A 17,635-nucleotide genomic window follows, 5' to 3' on the forward strand; every position below is an offset into this window, starting at 1 on the left:
AAATAAAAAAAAAAAAAAAAAAAAAAAAAAAAATAATTGAAAAAAAAAAAAAAAAAAAAAAAAAAAATTATTTTAAAGACACACCACGATACATCATCAAATTACAAATTTTTTTTATTATAAATTAAAAATTTTTTATTTTTTAAATAATTAAAAAAATGCTATGTTAATTTTTTTTTATATAAATTTATATATATAATTAAATACCCTTTTTTGTCATACCATTGTTTTTTTTATTATTTTTTTTAATAATTTTGATAATCTATTAATAGTATTAAAATTAAATAGTTCTATTTTTAGAAATTTTTGTATGTTTGGGATTATAGTGAGTGTTTTATATGTGAATTTAAAAAAAACCCCTCTTTTTTTCAAAATCAAATATACGCAGACAAACATTTGTTTTTTTAATTATATTTTATTTTTTTTTATTTTTTATTTTTTTTTTTTTATTTATTCAAATATTTCTTTTCTATTTTATTACTTCGTATAAAAAAAAAAAACAAAAAAAAAAACCAATTATTAAATTCCATCATTGCAAATATTTATAAAAAATATATATTAAAAATATAATTTTATAATAATAAACAATTATTGTTTTAAAAAAAAAAAAAAGAAAAAAAAAAAAAAAAAAAAAAAAAAAAAAAAAAAAAAAAAATAAATAAATAAATAATTAAAATTTAATAAAATGAAAATAAATTATATTTTATTATTAATTTTATTATTAATTAAATTAATAAACTCTTTTAATTATGAATTTGATGGCAAATATAAAATTTCAGAAAAATTAACTGACCATTTAATAAATAATCAAGATGAAGAAAATATTAAAATTTGGGTTACTTTTAATTCAAAAAAAAAAGAAAATTTTTATAATATCGAAGAGTTTTCAAAAAACAATGGATTAAAAAAAGAATCAATAGAAAGAAGAATCAATAGATGTCATGATAAAAATAAAATTATTGATGATAGTGATATTATAATTAATCAAGATTTTATAAATCAAGTTTTAACCTGTGGTAATGAAAATACAATTAAATTAATTCAAAAATCAAATTGGTTAAATTCAATCTCAATCTCACTTTTAAAAGAAACTTCAAATAAATTAATTGATTGTATAAAATCATTAGAATTTGTTGAAACTGTAGATTTAGTTACAAAATTTAAAAAGAAAACAACGACAACAACAACAACTAAACCATTATCATCATCATCTAATGAATTTAATGGTTGTTTAAAAAATGATGAAGATAATTCAAAATTTGAAAAAGAATTTAATAATTTAATTGAAAAGAAATTATTAGATTTAAAAAATAAATTATATTCATCATCAGCATCAGCATCAGCATCAGCATCATCTTCTGATTCATATTTCAATGAAATTCCTGATAAATATTATGGTTATTCAAATACTGGATTGAGACAAATTAATGTTGATAAATTACATGAAATGGGATATGATGGTTTTGGAATTAAAATTTTAATAACAGATACTGGTTATAGAAAATCTCATGAGGTTTTTAAACATATGAAAATTATTGGTGAATATAATTTCTTAAAGAATAAAAATAATACACAAGATGATTTTGATCCATTTTTTAAAGATGTAAATGAACAACAAACTGGCCATGGCACATTTACATTATCAACTTTGGGTGGTTATAGACCTGGTGTTTTAATAGGTGCAGCATATAATGCATCATTTTTATTAGCTGAAACTGAAAATGCTACAAGTGATTTCCCATTGGAGGAAGATAATTGGATTGCAGCTATTGAATGGGGTGAAAGCCATGGAGCTCAATTAGTATCCTCTTCATTGGGTTACGAAAATTGGTATACCTATGCAAATAAGGATGGTCATTTTTCAAAAATTTCAAGAGTGGCAACAATGGCAGTTAATAAAGGAATGGTGGTAGTAATGGGTGTTGGTAATTCTGGTGATTTGGGTATGGGAATACCTGCAGATGCAGAATACGTTATATCAGTGGGTGCAATTGATTCAAATGGAGAAAGAACTGAATTCTCTTCAATTGGGCCCACTGCTGATGGGAGAATAAAACCAGAGGTAATGGCATTGGGACTTGGTAATTTAGTTGCACATAATTTAAACGATACCACCTATGATCGATTTGATGGCACAAGTTTCTCTTGCCCATTGGTAGCATCTGGTATAGCATTATTAATGCAGGCTCATCCAAATTGGTCACCAAAACAAATTTATGAAGCTGTGATTAGTAGTGCTTCAAAATCTAAATCACCAGATTATTTAATGGGTTTTGGTATTTTTAATGCCCTAAAAGCATATGAACACAATCCAACAAATTCATCCGATTGTACAATTAATGGAATTGGCTGTTCAAATTCAAATGGTAGATGTAATTTACAATCAAAGCAATGTCAATGTGAATTACCATTTTATGGACAGTTTTGCCAATACAATAGAATTCCTTGTGGTCAAAGATGTTTATTTTTAAATTCAACTTGTGGAATTCCTTCTAATAATTTTAATGTATCATTTACATGTATTGAACCAAACATTGGTGATTTTTCAAATCAATCTCCAAAATTAAATAACAACAATTTTTATAAATCATTATTTATAATATTTTTATTTTTTATTTCAATTTAATAAATATTTTTAATTTTAACAAATAAATAAAATTTATTATTATTATTTTTTTCTTATTTGTTAAATAGTTTTTCTTTTTTTTTTTTATTTTTCTTTTATTTAATAATATAAAATTTTTATTAATTTTGTAGTGCATAGAGCAATTGCTTTTAGCTCGATTTCTTAGTAGAAAGAAATTGTTGTTGTTGATATGGTTTCTGTTTTTGTTTGTATGAATTTGAAGAGGTGTGACTGTAGAGTGAGAGCAATGGTGAGAGTATTTTTTATTTTTTTTTTTTTTAAAAAAGGTTAATAATTAATTGAAATTAAAAATGGACAAAATTTATATTTAAATATATTTTTAGTTATTTGAATGTATATTAAATATGTTTTTATTTATATAAATATCAAATAAATAAATTAATCCAATATTAATTATTATAATTTTTTTTATTATTTTTTTGTAAGGTTTGATAATTTTTGCACATCTCCAGCTCTCAGACAAAACATTTCTTTTTTATTTTTCTTTTTATTAAAAAAAAAAAAAAAAAAAAAAGAAATCGCCTACCCGGAAAGCTGGAGTGAGCCAAAAGTTAATCAAATTTTACCAATAAAAATAATAATAATAATAATAAATATTAATTTTTTTTTACTAAATTCTAAGTGAATTTCTTTTTTACCAAATTCTAAAGTGACTTTATTTGATAATAAAAAAAAAAAAAAAAAAAAAAAAATTTATATATATATTTTTAATTAATAAAAAAAAAAAAAAATATATAAAAAAATTAACAAAAAAGAAAAATATTCAATAAAAAAAAAATATTCAATAAAAAAAAAAAAAAAAAAATAGAAAATGAAAAGTAAAAAAAAACAATTTAATTATTTGTACTAATTTTTCTTTATTTAATAAAAATTAATAAAAAAAAAAAAATAATTTTAAATACAAATTCCAGATGAAATTGGTAAATTTAAAAGATTACCTGAGGGACTACACATTTTAGTCCAATTTGAGCATTGTGACATACCTTCCATTTGAAGACACAAAGAGGAGTAAATTGGAAGTACAGCACAGCTTGGACTTAATTTTGTACATTTTTCACAGCCATCCATTGCCATATCATTACAAATACTTTTAATACTTGAAAAGATATCCATAGTTTTTGGGAGATTTTTAATTGATTGTATTCTTGAACATTGTTTAATAACAGAATCTTTTGAACATAACTTTTTAAAGTTATTACATCCACTCATTCCTGGCATATCATGGGTACAACTATCACCGAGTATTGAAAATTCATCACAAGTACCATTTGAAGATCTCACTTGTTTACATGATTTTTGAATTGAACAAATTGGCATGTATGGCATACTAGAGCATAGACGGTTAATATCTACTCTAATATTAAATATTGGATATTCATAATTAACACAACTTGGGTCATTTGAATGTGTAACACAATCAATTTCTCCTTTAATTTTATATATAAAACTAATTAAAATTAATAATATATTTAATATTTTCATTCTTTAATTTTTTTTTTTTTTTTTACTTTTGCACAAACTTTTATTTTATTTTATTTATATTTAATAAATTTATCGATCAACAAAAAAAATAAAAAAAAAAAAAAATAAAAAAATAAAAAAAAAATAAAGTTGTTAAAGGGAGGAAAGTGTTAAAAATGAAAAAAGAAAAATACAATTTTAATTTTTTTTATCAAATAGAAATATAAATTAATAAACCAATTATTATTAAAATTTAGTAAAAAATAATATTAAAAAAATATAAATTAACTTTGTTTAACAGAAATTTTAAATAGTAACTTTATAATTTTAAAATAAATATTTGACCACAAACCATGGATTTTTAAAATGTTTTTTTTCCTTAATGTTTAAGACTCCTCAGTTATTTAACATAATTTTAAAGCAGGAATCGAACACTTGGCCATTCTTTCGAATTCTTAAAAAGCTCCCTGTCCGGGAATTGAACCCGGGCCTTTCGCGTGACAGGCGAAAATCCTCACCACTAGACCAACAAGGATTATTTGATGATTTTTTATTTTAAATATGTTTAAGCGTTTTTTTTTAAATTATGAACAAATCAAAGAAAAAAAAAAAACAAATATATTTTAAATTTTTTTCAGTGAATAGGTTTTTAGGAAAAACGAAATTGGTTTATTTATTATTGTGATTTATATCAACCATTATTGTAATTAATGGTGTCTGTTTTTGAAAAAAAAATTAATATCCATAACTTAATAACCTTAAAATTTAATTAAATTTTTTTTTTTTTTTTTTTTTTTATCTTGAGATTATTATTTTAATTTTATCCAAATAATAAAAAAAATATATATATATTTCCTTAAAAATATTTACACTTTACATTTGAAATTTATTTAAGTTTTTTTTCTTTTAAAATAATATTAAAATTAAATAAAAATATATATATATTTTTATTTGAATCCAAATTTTTTTTTCATTTTTTTTTTTCATTTTTTATTTTTTTTTTTATTTTTTTTTTTATTTTTTTTTTATTTTTTTTTTATTTTTTTTTTTTTTTAATTTTTTTATTTTTTGTCCGAGTTTAAAAACAAACAAAAAACAGTACCCACACAAAAAATTTATAAATAGTTTAAAATAAAAATAATATCAAAATAAACACATATAAATGATTTATTAAAAAAAAAAAACAATAAAATAAAATAAATTAATAAATAAAAAAAAACAATAAAATTAAATAAATTAATAAATAAATTAATAAATAAATAAATAAATAAATAAATAAATAAATAAAATTATTTATATATAAAATAAAAACCACACCCAAAAAAATTTTATTTAAAAAAAAAAAAATAGTTTATAAAATTTTATTTTAAAAAAAAAAATAGTTTTTTTTATAAAACTATTTTTTTTTTTTACATATACAAATAAATATACTTCAAAATAAAAAAGGTGTTTTAAAGAAAAAAAAAGAAAAAGATAAATATTAAATAAATCCTATCAATAATAAATTATAGTAATAATAGTAATAGTAATTTTTGTATAAAAAAAAAAACAGAAAAAAAAAAAAAAAAAAAAAAAAAAAAAAAAAAAAGAATACGTAATTTTTTTTTTTTTTTTTTTTTTTTTTGTGTGTGATTCGCACTTAAACACAACAATAAAAAAAGAAACAAAACAGAGACTCCAATAATAAAAAAAAAACAAAAAAAAAAAAAAAAACAAAGATATACGTATAAATTTTTTTTTTTAATTTTTTTTTTAATTTTTTTTTAATTTTTTTTTTATTATTGACAACACCATATAACATTAAAACACCAATTTTCTCGAGAAAATAATAGTAATAATAAATAAATAATAATAGTAATAGTAATAGTAAAAATAAATATAATAATAAAAATAAAATGAAAATTGATTGTAAAAGAGTTTCATTAATTGGTTCACCTGAACCTAGATGGGGACATACTGGTACAACTTTACCTAATGGTAGTGGATTTATAGTATTTGGTGGAAATAGTAATAGAGCATTCAACGATATACAATATTATAATATCTTTAATAATAGTTGGTCAAAAATTGAAGCAGTTGGAAATGCACCATCAGAAAGATATGGACATAGTGCAGTACTATATCAATCACAATCAAGACCCTATAGTGATTCTTATCAAATTATATTTTTTGGTGGTAGAGCTACAAGTAAACCATTCTCAGATATTAATATATTATATGTAAATAGTAAGTTTAGTCTAGAATTCTATTTTTATTTTTTATTTTTTTTATTTGGAAAAATAAATATTCACTTTTTTTTTATTATTATTTTTTTTTATTATTTTTTAATTAAAAAAAACAAAGGTAATAGAAGTTTTATTTGGAAACAAGTTACAACTAAATCAATTGAAGGTAGAGCAGGACATACAGCAGTAGTTTATCGTCAAAATTTAGTAGTATTTGGTGGACATAATAATCATAAGAGTAAATATTACAATAGTGTATTATTATTTAGTTTAGAGTCGAACGAATGGAGACAACAGGTATGTGGAGGTGTTATACCATCAGCACGTGCAACTCATTCAACATTTCAAGTTAATAATAATAAAATGTTTATATTTGGTGGATACGATGGTAAAAAGTATTATAATGATATCTACTATTTGGATTTAGAGACATGGATTTGGAAAAAGGTGGAAGCTAAAGGTACACCTCCCAAACCAAGGAGTGGTCATTCAGCAACAATGATTCAGAATAATAAGTTAATGATTTTCGGTGGATGTGGATCAGATTCAAACTTTTTAAATGACATTCATATACTACATATTGAGGGTGCAAATGAGTATAGGTGGGAGCAACCCTCCTATTTAGGTTTAGAGATTCCTCAAGCTAGATTTAGACATACAACCAATTTCATTGGTGGTAGAGTTTACATTTATGCTGGTACTGGATCTGGTAATTTAATGGGTGATCTTCACACTTTAGAATTCTTGGATGATAATAATACTCCTTTAATACCAATTACAATCTCAATACCAATCACAAATTCAAATAGTATTGTTGGTTCACCTAATACCTCAATTAGTTGTGGTGTTAGTAATAGTGGTGCTAGTAGTAGTAGTGGTGGTGGTATTAGTGGTCATCCTTCAATTTTATCATCTTCATCTTCATCTTCTTATTTATCAACTTCACCATTATCAACTTCATCTTTAGCTTCAAGTTATCAAAGTTCTCAAAGTTTACAATTTAATCAAAATCAAAATCAAAATAATAATAATAATAATAACAATAATAATAATAATAATATTCAAACAACAACTACAACAACAACAAATAATAATAATAATAATAATAATAATAATAATAATAATAATAATAATAATAATGTTGAGTCTAATCAACAACAACAACAAATTCAACACCAAACATCACCAATGTCAGTATTATCAAGATCAAATTCAAATATAAGTTTAAATTCATTAAATTCATCAAGTTCATCAATATTATCAACACCATCAACACTTTCAACAACAACTACAACTACAACAACATCACATGCATCACATACATCACATACATCAAATAGATCAAATGGAAGTAGAGGTGGAATACCATCAATACCACCATTTAATGGAAGATCATCAAATCATAATAATAATAATAATAGTAACAGTAATAATTATAATAATCATCAACAAACCAAAACTAATTCTGCCGAAGAACTAATATTGGAAGAGTTAAAATCTTTGAATATTTATGATCAAGCTGCTTGTAATAAAGATTTTCAAACCAATTTAAAAAGAGTTGAAGAACTTTTTAATCAAAAAATTAAACATGAACAAAAGTATCGACAATCATTGGAAGAGAAATTGGGTAAAGCAAATCATCAAGTTTCTTTATTAACAAATCAAATTCAAAGTATCATTCAAAAAGATGAATTAACCTCTTTGAAAAAGGAATATAGTGAATTGAAAAAGAAACATAGTTTACTCTATTCAGAGGATATTGATGATTTACCAACTGAAACTTGTTTAAAACTTGAAGAAATTCATGTAAAATCTTTAGAAAAATTAAGAGTTAAAAAATTACCATCTTCTAATCAATTATCAACATTACAACAACAAATACCACAACAACCAACAACAATAATATGTAATAATAGTCAAATAATTCAACAACAACCACTACCACCATTACAACAACAACAACAACAACAACAACAACAACAACAACAACAACAACAACAACAACAACCATTAGAAATTCAAGAACAATTAACAATGTTACAATTACAACTTTCACAATTATCTCAACAACAACAAAACCAAATCGATAAACAACAAAAACAAGAAAAATTACAACAAGAACAACAACAACAACAATTGAAAAATATTAATAGATTATCAATTTCATCAAATAGTTCAACATTATCATCAAAAGATAGTTTTTATTTTGAATCAAAGATTCAAGAATTATCAAATCAATTAAAAGAGAAACAACAAGCTATTACCGATCGTGATAATAAAATTAAAGACTTTGAAAATCAATTAAATAAATATAAATTAATCGGATTGGATTCATTGGATCATTATCAGCTTTTAGAGTTGGAATCAAGTTTTCATAATGGTTTAAAACAAATTGGTTCTATAAAAGATCAAAGATACCTCAATCGTTTGGTTTCACTGGAAAAAGAGAAAGATCAATTAAAAGATCAAAATAGTTGTGTCATTTGCGCTTCAAACCCTCCAAATATTGTATTACTACCATGTAGACATAGTTCATTATGTTCAGATTGTTGTTCAAAATTAACAAAATGTCCAATTTGTAGATCCCATATTGAAAATAAGATTTCAATTTATCAATAATTTTAAAAAATTGAAAGAAAAAAAAAAAAAAAAAAAAAAATAGCAATAATACCGATAAATTTATATATTTAAATGTAAATAAGTAAAAATATTATATCTTTTTTTATAATATTATTAAATTAAAAAAAATAAAAAAAATTTAAAAAAAAATAAAAAAATAAAAATTAAAATTTAAAAAGTTTAGGTTTATTTTTGTAATAAATATATAATCAATAAATAGAATATATTCTTAATTCTTGATTATTAAAAAAAAGTATATTATTTTTTTTATTTTTTTATTAATAATTAATGGTATCAATCAAAATAACTGGAAAAAAGTGATAAACTAATTTAATTTTTCAAATGAAAAAGATGGAACTTTTTTTTTTTTTTTTTTTTTTTTTTATGGCTATTAATACATACGTAAGGTTTATAAATATTGAATGCAAAATAAATAAATAAATAAATATATATATATATATATAAATTAATTCCTCTATCCAATAATCTTTTTTAAATTATCTTATTAAATATACATTATCCAAAAAAATCAACATGATCCAATTTTGAAGAAAGAATAGTTAAAAATATTACTATTCATTTTTTTTAAATCTCCCCTCCTTAATTTCTAATAAAGCTTGATTTATTGTATTTTTTTTTTTTTAAAAATTAAAAAAAAATATTATTATTATTATTATTATTATTATTATTATTATTATTATTATTTATATTATTGTTTTTTTTTTTTTTTTTTTTTTGGTTGATTCGGTTTAAGGGTTTTTTTTTTTTTTTTGAGCTTGTCTGAATTAAAAAAAAAGAAAAAAAAAAAAAGAAAAATAAAAATGTATTACTTTGGTTATGTGATTTTAGTAATTATTGTTATTATTATTGTTATTATTATTATTATTATTATTATTATTATTATTATTATTATTATTATTATTATTATTATTATTATTATTATTATTATTATTATTATTATTATTATTATTATTATTATTATTATTATTATTACTGAATGATTATTTAATAAAATGTAAAATGAAAAAAAAAAAGAAAAAATAAAGAAAAAAAGGTGGAAAAAAAGAATAATGAGAATTGATTTTTTTTTTTTTTTTTTTGAAAATGTTAAATAAATATACAAAACAAAATGATTTAAGCCATCAATACCTAGAAAAAGCTTATAATTTTCTTAATTCTTTGTTTCTAGCAAAGAAAGAAGTTATTACAATTAGACCACCACAAACAGTAAATCCAACACCGGCAATCCAAAAGAAACCATCATTAATATCACCATTTGCAGCGGATTTATCCATACCAGTACCAAGTCCATAACTTAATAAAGAAATGATAATAGCATACATAGCAAATAAGAAACCCAAGACAGAGGCTAATGGTGTACCTGATGGAGCATCATCTTCGTCACTAATATCATTCTCAACCTCAACTGATTGAGATGATGATGACTCTTGTTGTTGTTGTTGATTATTATTGGTAGATTGTTCACCTAATTCTTTAGCAAGATCATCAACAGATTCTTCTGGAGTCATTGGTTTAATAGTTAAATTAGTTGTACTAGTATTTATATCGGAAATATCTGATTTTTCACTATCAGTATCTGAATTTTCTTGATGAACATTATCACTATCATGATTGTCATGAGAATTTAATGGGAATTTTGATTGGATGAATGAAAGGAGTGAAATATCACCAGCAGCCCAGAAAGCGGAAACTAAAGTCCAAATTGGAATCATTGAACAAGCAATAGCGGTTGGAGAACTTAATTTTGGTGGGTAAACCAATACCCAAACTAAAGAGCAGAAAAGACCATCAATTCTAACCCACCATAATGGATTCTTTAATCTATTACCAAATTTGACAACCAAAATTGAACCAACAGCTTCACCGAAATTAGAACCACCAGTAAGGATACCACTTAAAGAGCCTTGGTGTAAAACCTTTTTAGCAAAAGTTGGGAATAATAAATTCTCTAATAATCTATGTAAAACTTGTGGTAATACATAGGTTGTAATAATCCACCAATATTTAACACTAAGAATATGACGAGCACCAACTAATAATGAATAAAAGTAATGGTAGATTCCAGAGCCAACAGTTTTGAAAGAGTGTATAATTATACCATCTTTTTCAGCTTGTACATCTTTTGGAGTCTTTATAACAGTTGGTGGGAATGGTTGTGAAACCCAAAAGAAGAATATGGCACCTAGTAAAAAGAAAACTGGTTGATGAGATAAAGCGAAAACTGGTCCTAATTTTTCAATCAATGGAGTTGAAAGGAAAGCACCACCAGTACCGGAAATTTCATAGAATAAATGAATGTAACCATTCAATTTTGATAATTTCTTATTATCACTTCCCAATATTTGTCTTGGTGTTAATTTTCTACTAACCTCAATCATACCAACGAAAATTCCCATTAAGCAATACAATGGTACCACCAAATAACGATTCCATGATCCAAGTTGATCAACACTTATCTTTGTACCAGTAGATGCACATATTATAATAAAAACTGTAATTAAAATTGCCATTGAAAACATAACACATGATGTAACTCTACTAGCTCTATATTTTTTAACAAATGGTGATACTAACATTGATCCAATTGACTTTTAAAATTAAGTAAAATAAAATAAAAAAAATAAAAAATTAGTTTTACATTTTTTTTTTTTTATTATTATTTTAATTTTTTACTTACTTGTGATAAAAAATAAATAATATTCATAATTGCTAAAAATGTAACACCGTTATCATTTTCAAATCTTGTAAGGACAACGAGACCAAGAGCACTTGAATAAGTTTCAAAAGCGAATTTATAAAACATTGAAGCAAAAATAATTTTACACTCGTCCCAGTATTCAGTTAAATAAAATCTTGGGTTATATTTACTGTATTTACTTTGAAAATTTTTCATTTCTTTTTTATCATCATCAGATGGGGAGCTTTCATTTTTTTCTAAATCCTTTTCATTGTAATTAATTATTTGGATTTCTTTAGTATTATTATTTTCGTTAGATGTAACATTTTGTAATTCTACTCCCTCATTATTATATATATTGTTATTTATATTATTTATATTATTTATATTATTATTATTATTATTGTTGTTGGTTTCCATCTTTTTTTTTTTTATTTATAAAATTTAATTATTTTAATTTAAAAAATAATAATAATAAAAAAATAAAAAAAAAATTTACAAATAATATGTAATGTTATTAATAATGAATAATTATTGATTGGAACTGATAACAATGATGTAGTATTTTTTAATTATTATTTTTTTTTTTTTTTAAAAAAATGGTTTTTTTTTAATTATTATTTTTTTTTATTTTATTTTTTTTTGACAAAAAAAGGATAATTGTTTTTATTTTGGAAAAAAAAAAAAATAAACAATTTATTATAAAAACAGATATGTATGTGATTAATAATGTTTAAAATGGTTGTGTGTGTTTTTTTTTTATTGTGAAAAGGGTTAAACAAAACTAATGGTGTTTGAGAAAAAAAAAAATAAAGAAAAAAAAAAAAAAAAAAAAAAAAAAAAAGGGGTTGAGTGGGAGAAATAGAAAGAGAGAGAGAGAGATTTATTTTAGTTTTTACTACCAATAAACTGACTAAAAATATTAATTTTAATAGCTGCCGAATAAATAGTCTGGAAAAAAAAAAAAAAAAAAAAAAAAAAAAAAAAATATTTTTAAAAATATCAGTTTACAAAATTATTTTTGGATAGACACTACACCTCTTAAAACTGGCCGACTTATTTATTAGTTTTGATTTATTTATTTTTATTTTTTTTAATTTTAATTTTTTTTTTTTTAAAAGTCTACACCGAAAACAGGGGAGTGTCGTTTGACTTTTCCTTTTAAAATTTTTTTTTTTTAAAAATTTATTTTTACTTTTTTTTTTTTTTAAACGAATCTGATGGGTGTTTAGTGCCGTTAGGGCAAGGAAAAAAAAAAAAAAAGAAAAAAACCTATTTTAAAAAACGAGATTTTTTTTTTAAATTTTTTTTTATAAAAAAATGCAAAGATAAACGGCTTTTGAAAAAATTTATTAATCCGAACCCGGCTTTTGGGAATAAAATTATTTTTATCTTTGTTTTTTTCCTATGATAGCACCATAAGGTTTGAAATAAACAATAAAATAATCGATTATTTTTTTTTTATATAGATCACATCAATATTCGAGTGTTGGTGTTTTTTTTATTCACACCATAATTCTAATAATTAATAAAAATCCTTTTTTTTTTTTTTTTTTTTTTTTTTTTAATCACCTTAATAAAATAAAATAAATAAAATTTTAAAAAAAAAAAAAAAAAAGAAAAAGATATTTTAGTTTAAATTTTATTTCTTTTTTTTTTTTTTTTTTTTTATTTTTTTTTAATTTTTATTTTTTTTATTTTTTTTAATCAACAATTATTTTATTTTTAAAATTTAATTATTTGTCGTTCATCACCAATATTTTTTAATAAGATAAACAAATTTTTTTAATATAGTAGTTTCTTCAACTATTTGAGAACAACAAATTTGTGAGTTTGGAGGTGCAGTAATTTCTTGTGGTTGTTTGGACTCAACATTATTATTTGTTATATTTGTAGTTGTAGTTTGAGTTTTATAATCATTTTTATTATAATTATTATTAATGTTGTTATTATTATTAATAATATTATTATCATTATTGTTGGTTTTTCTTTTATTTATAATTATATCTTCAATTTTTTGTTTTTTTATAAAGGCTGAAGGACTTTTATAAATTTCATTAGCAATGGCTTTCTTTATTTCACTTTGGCCAAAATCTTTATTACTATTATTGTTATTATTATCATTATTTTTATTATTTTTATTATTATTATTATTATGATTACTATTATTATTATTATTATTTATATTATTATTATTTTTATTATTATTTTTAAAATTATTATTATTGATTGGATTCAATGCTAGTGAATGTATTAAATTGGAAGAGTTCACTAAAAAGTTTTCAGAAATTGATGAGGTTGAAGGAGGCCCTGGCGGTGTCCTTAATCTTAAATCTCCATTATTATTCTCATTATTTTTTTCTTGTTTTTGTCTTTTATCTAATTTTTCATTATTATTAGAATTATAATTATTAATTAAATTATTAATGTTCAAATTTAAATTATTATTATTATTATTATTATTATTATTATTATTATTATTATTATTATTATTATTATTATTATTATTATTATTATTATTATTATTATTATTTTTATTATTTATATTATTTAAATTATTATTTATATGATTATTTAAATTATTATAATTATTATTAATATTATTTGTATTAGTTATTTTTATATTATTATTAATGAGATTAGTATTAATTTGAAATCCAATATTATTATTTCTTTTTGTTGTTGTTATTTTATTTTTATTCCTTTCAAAATAATCTTTTAGGGGTTTAGTAACTTGGAGTTTTGGTGGAGAGGCATTTTTTAATCTTGATCTTGTTTGGATGGTTGATTTTATTATGATTTTTGTTGGTTCTTTAGTTTTTGGAGGTTGAGAGTTTTTTATTGATTTTTTAGCCAAACATATTGTGCAATTTTTAACAAAATTTATTGAGTCAATTGTGTAACCATTCCAGATAAAACGAAGTGATCGAAGAATTTTTATTGTTTTAGTTATACTATAGTGATTACTTCCATGGCAATATCCGATTATTGAATTTTTAATATGATTACTAATAGGTGTCAATACTGTTTTTAATCTATTTTTTATTTTTTGTCTTGATCTAAGACACTGAAACCCACTCTTTATTACTGGATAATACTTCCTCTCTTTTAAAAGTAACTCAGTTTCCTCTAATTCATTTATACCTATCTCATTCTTCTTATTTGATATAAATTTATAAATATTTTCATATTGAGAAATTGATTTTAATTTTAAATTTGTTTTTTTTGTCATTATTTTATTTTATTTGTTTATTAACGAACCAATACAAATAATAAAAAAAAAATTGTTTAGAAAAAAAAAATAAAATAAAATAAAATAAAAAAAAATAAAATAAAATAAAATAAAAAAAAATAAAGCCTTATAGAAACACGTTATAATTAAAAAAAAATTTTTAAAAAATAATTTCCAAAACAAAACAGTTTCCTTTTTTGGAACCCGATCAACCCTAATTAGTGTTATTGAATATTTTTTCAATAAAATTATTTAAAATTAAAAATTTATAAATTAGCTATTTTGGGAATTATTATAATAAATCTATTTATTTTTTATTTTTTATTTTTTATACACAAATTTGATGAAAATTATTTATATAATTAATATAACAATTTCCTACCAAGAAAAGAAAAAATTTTGGAATTTTATTTATTTTTAAGAGAAAAATATCTTTTTCTTTGTTTGAATCATCATACGACAAACAGGACAAGTTCCAACCTAATTATTGTTAATTTTATTATTTAAAAAATTAAAAAAAAAAAAAAAAAAAGAATTAGTAAAATAATATATAAAATTAATTTTAAAACTTTAAAATTTAAATTATTTAATTTTAACTTACCATTGAAGAACAATCAAAACAAGTGACAACATGAGAACATGGTAAAAAGACAACATCTCTAACACCTTCATAACAAATTGAACAACTTCTTTTTGAATCTTCATAGGTTGTTGAAGTTTGTTTAATTTTCAAATGATAAAGATAATCACGTAACATTGGAATACCAAAATAAAGTATAATACTTGTTGATAAAGCAATAACAAACCCACCATACATTAAAGTTTTAAATTTTGAATCGGCAAGATCAAAATCCAATTTATCCTTTGAGAATTGAAATGGTTCATTAACTAATCTCCATTGAATATCGTTACCAATCTTTCCAATTTTACATGATAAAACAGTGTATAAATTAATATTTGGTCTTAACACTCTCTCTTCTATTAATTGACCTAATAATTTTCTTTTTCCAAGTAATATTTCAAAGAATCTTGTCTAAAATAAACCAAAACAAATACACCTACATGTATTAGTAATAATAATAATAATAATAATTATAATAATAATAATAATAATAATAATAATAATAATAATAATAATAATAATAATAATAATGTTATTTATATATTTATTTTTAAAATTAGTACTTACAAATAAAGAATCGCCAGGTGATTGTAGTATAAATTTTGAAAAACTATTCTCTAGTGGGAATACTACATTATCAGTGATTACATTTATAGTTTCACCTAAGGAGTCAGTTAAGGTGAATGATGGTACAGAGGTATATTGTTGTGATATTACACTTGACATTGTGGCCAATGATGAATGTGCACATTCAAAGATTAATGATGTTGTGGTTTGAATTGCCAATACTCCACTATTTGCATTATTAGTTGTTGTGGAACTAATTATTATTGGTATTGTATTTGAAGCTGCAGTCGATATAACATCTGATGCTGATGATGATGCTGTTGCTGTTGCGGCAATTGCAGATGATATATTTGATGATGATGCATCTTTTATAATATTTGTTAATAGTGGAGAAGTTGAATTCAACCTTGAATAAAGTGCAAAAATTAATTCACCTTCAGTGATTGAAGATGCTGCTGCAGCTAGTCCATTTTTACTAATTGAATTTATTAACACCTCTTCTAATTCTTTAAAACTTGAAATCTTATAAATACTTGACAAAAATCTATAACTTTTAAACCAATATACAAATTTATATGTGAAAAAAGCTAAAGGAATAATAACTTGATTCCTCATTTTTCTTTATTTTATTTGTAAACAATTATAATAACTATTTTATCTGTGTGGTGGTTGAAATTTTTTTTTTTTTTTCATTTTTTTGTTTTATTAAAATAATTTTTTGTTTTTATTAAATTCAATTAAAATAAATTGTTTTTTTTTTTTTTTACAAAAAAAAAAAAAAAAAATTAAAATTAAATTTTTAATTACCAAATTTGACAAAAAAAATATAAATCCATTTTAAATTTTAAAAAAAAAAAAGTTTCCTTTTAAATTAGTTTATTTTATTATTATTAGTATAAATGGTTAAAATAATATAAACATTCATCGAGTAGATTTACAATGCAAATTTTTATTTTAATTATTCCTAAATTTGGTTTATTGGTATTCCTGTATGGTTGATCACTAAAAAGTAATAAAAAAAATAAATCGGTTAGACGTATTCAAAATGAAATCTCAACAAATAATCCTTGTTGGTCTAGTGGTGAGGATTTTCGCCTGTCACGCGAAAGGCCCGGGTTCAATTCCCGGACAGGGAGCTTTTTATTTGAAAATTTTAAGGTCAGGAGTTCGATTCCTGATGGAATCGGATATAGATTGGAAAATTTTCCATGCAAATGATAAGGATCTAAACCGAGATCTATCTAAATTTTAATTATAATATAAAAATAAATAACAATTTTATAATTTGAACTGGAAAAAAAAAAATAATAATAATTTTCAGGTTTAATATCTCTATGACAAATATCTATTGATTCTTCATTTCTTCTTTCTTTTTTTAATTGGTTGATTATTAAATTCTATTTCTTTATAACATATATGTCGTGAAAAAAAAAATAAAAAAAAAAAAAATAATCATTGTTTTTTTTAACTTTACATCTTTTATATTTACCAATATTCTTCTTGTAAGATTTTACCTCCTTTTTTTAAAAAAAAAAAAAAAAAACAAAAAAAAAAAACAAAATTA

At 21.2% G+C, this 17,635-nt stretch overlaps 6 protein-coding genes and 2 non-coding genes across 8 annotated transcripts; 3 read left to right on the plus strand and 5 right to left on the minus strand.

Moving 5' to 3' along the window:
* Positions 1-685: 685 nt before the first annotated feature.
* DDB_G0268856 (hypothetical protein) lies at positions 686-2,626 on the plus strand (the record flags this gene model as incomplete). Its single annotated transcript, XM_641928.1, has 1 exon — positions 686-2,626. The coding sequence occupies one exon, from the start codon at positions 686-688 to the stop codon at positions 2,624-2,626; it is 1,941 nt and encodes a 646-aa protein (XP_647020.1).
* Positions 2,627-3,541: 915 nt separating this feature from the next.
* DDB_G0268858 (hypothetical protein) lies at positions 3,542-4,129 on the minus strand (the record flags this gene model as incomplete). Its single annotated transcript, XM_641929.1, has 1 exon — positions 3,542-4,129. The coding sequence occupies one exon, from the start codon at positions 4,127-4,129 to the stop codon at positions 3,542-3,544; it is 588 nt and encodes a 195-aa protein (XP_647021.1).
* Positions 4,130-4,571: 442 nt separating this feature from the next.
* On the minus strand, positions 4,572-4,643 carry tRNA-Asp-GUC-6. Its single transcript has one exon. It is a non-coding gene; the product is annotated as a tRNA-Asp (tRNA).
* A 1,360-nt stretch (positions 4,644-6,003) lies between these two features.
* rngB (RING zinc finger-containing protein) lies at positions 6,004-8,952 on the plus strand (the record flags this gene model as incomplete). The annotated part of the gene is made up of 2 exons (XM_641930.1): positions 6,004-6,334; positions 6,452-8,952. The coding sequence occupies 2 exons, from the start codon at positions 6,004-6,006 to the stop codon at positions 8,950-8,952; spliced, it is 2,832 nt and encodes a 943-aa protein (XP_647022.1).
* A 1,160-nt stretch (positions 8,953-10,112) lies between these two features.
* On the minus strand, positions 10,113-12,070 carry DDB_G0268862 (hypothetical protein; the record flags this gene model as incomplete). Its single annotated transcript, XM_641931.1, has 2 exons — positions 10,113-11,561; positions 11,651-12,070. 2 exons carry the CDS (start codon positions 12,068-12,070, stop codon positions 10,113-10,115), a joined length of 1,869 nt encoding a protein of 622 aa, XP_647023.1.
* Positions 12,071-13,400: 1,330 nt separating this feature from the next.
* On the minus strand, positions 13,401-14,882 carry DDB_G0269020 (hypothetical protein; the record flags this gene model as incomplete). Its single annotated transcript, XM_641932.1, has 1 exon — positions 13,401-14,882. One exon carries the CDS (start codon positions 14,880-14,882, stop codon positions 13,401-13,403), a length of 1,482 nt encoding a protein of 493 aa, XP_647024.1.
* Positions 14,883-15,299: 417 nt separating this feature from the next.
* On the minus strand, positions 15,300-16,686 carry DDB_G0268864 (hypothetical protein; the record flags this gene model as incomplete). The annotated part of the gene is made up of 3 exons (XM_641933.1): positions 15,300-15,362; positions 15,484-15,915; positions 16,072-16,686. 3 exons carry the CDS (start codon positions 16,684-16,686, stop codon positions 15,300-15,302), a joined length of 1,110 nt encoding a protein of 369 aa, XP_647025.1.
* A 449-nt stretch (positions 16,687-17,135) lies between these two features.
* On the plus strand, positions 17,136-17,207 carry tRNA-Asp-GUC-1. The gene has a single exon. It is a non-coding gene; the product is annotated as a tRNA-Asp (tRNA).
* Positions 17,208-17,635: the final 428 nt, after the last annotated feature.

This window comes from Dictyostelium discoideum, assembly GCF_000004695.1.
Source record: "Dictyostelium discoideum AX4 chromosome 1 chromosome, whole genome shotgun sequence".
NCBI classification, from domain to species: domain Eukaryota; phylum Evosea; class Eumycetozoa; order Dictyosteliales; family Dictyosteliaceae; genus Dictyostelium; species Dictyostelium discoideum.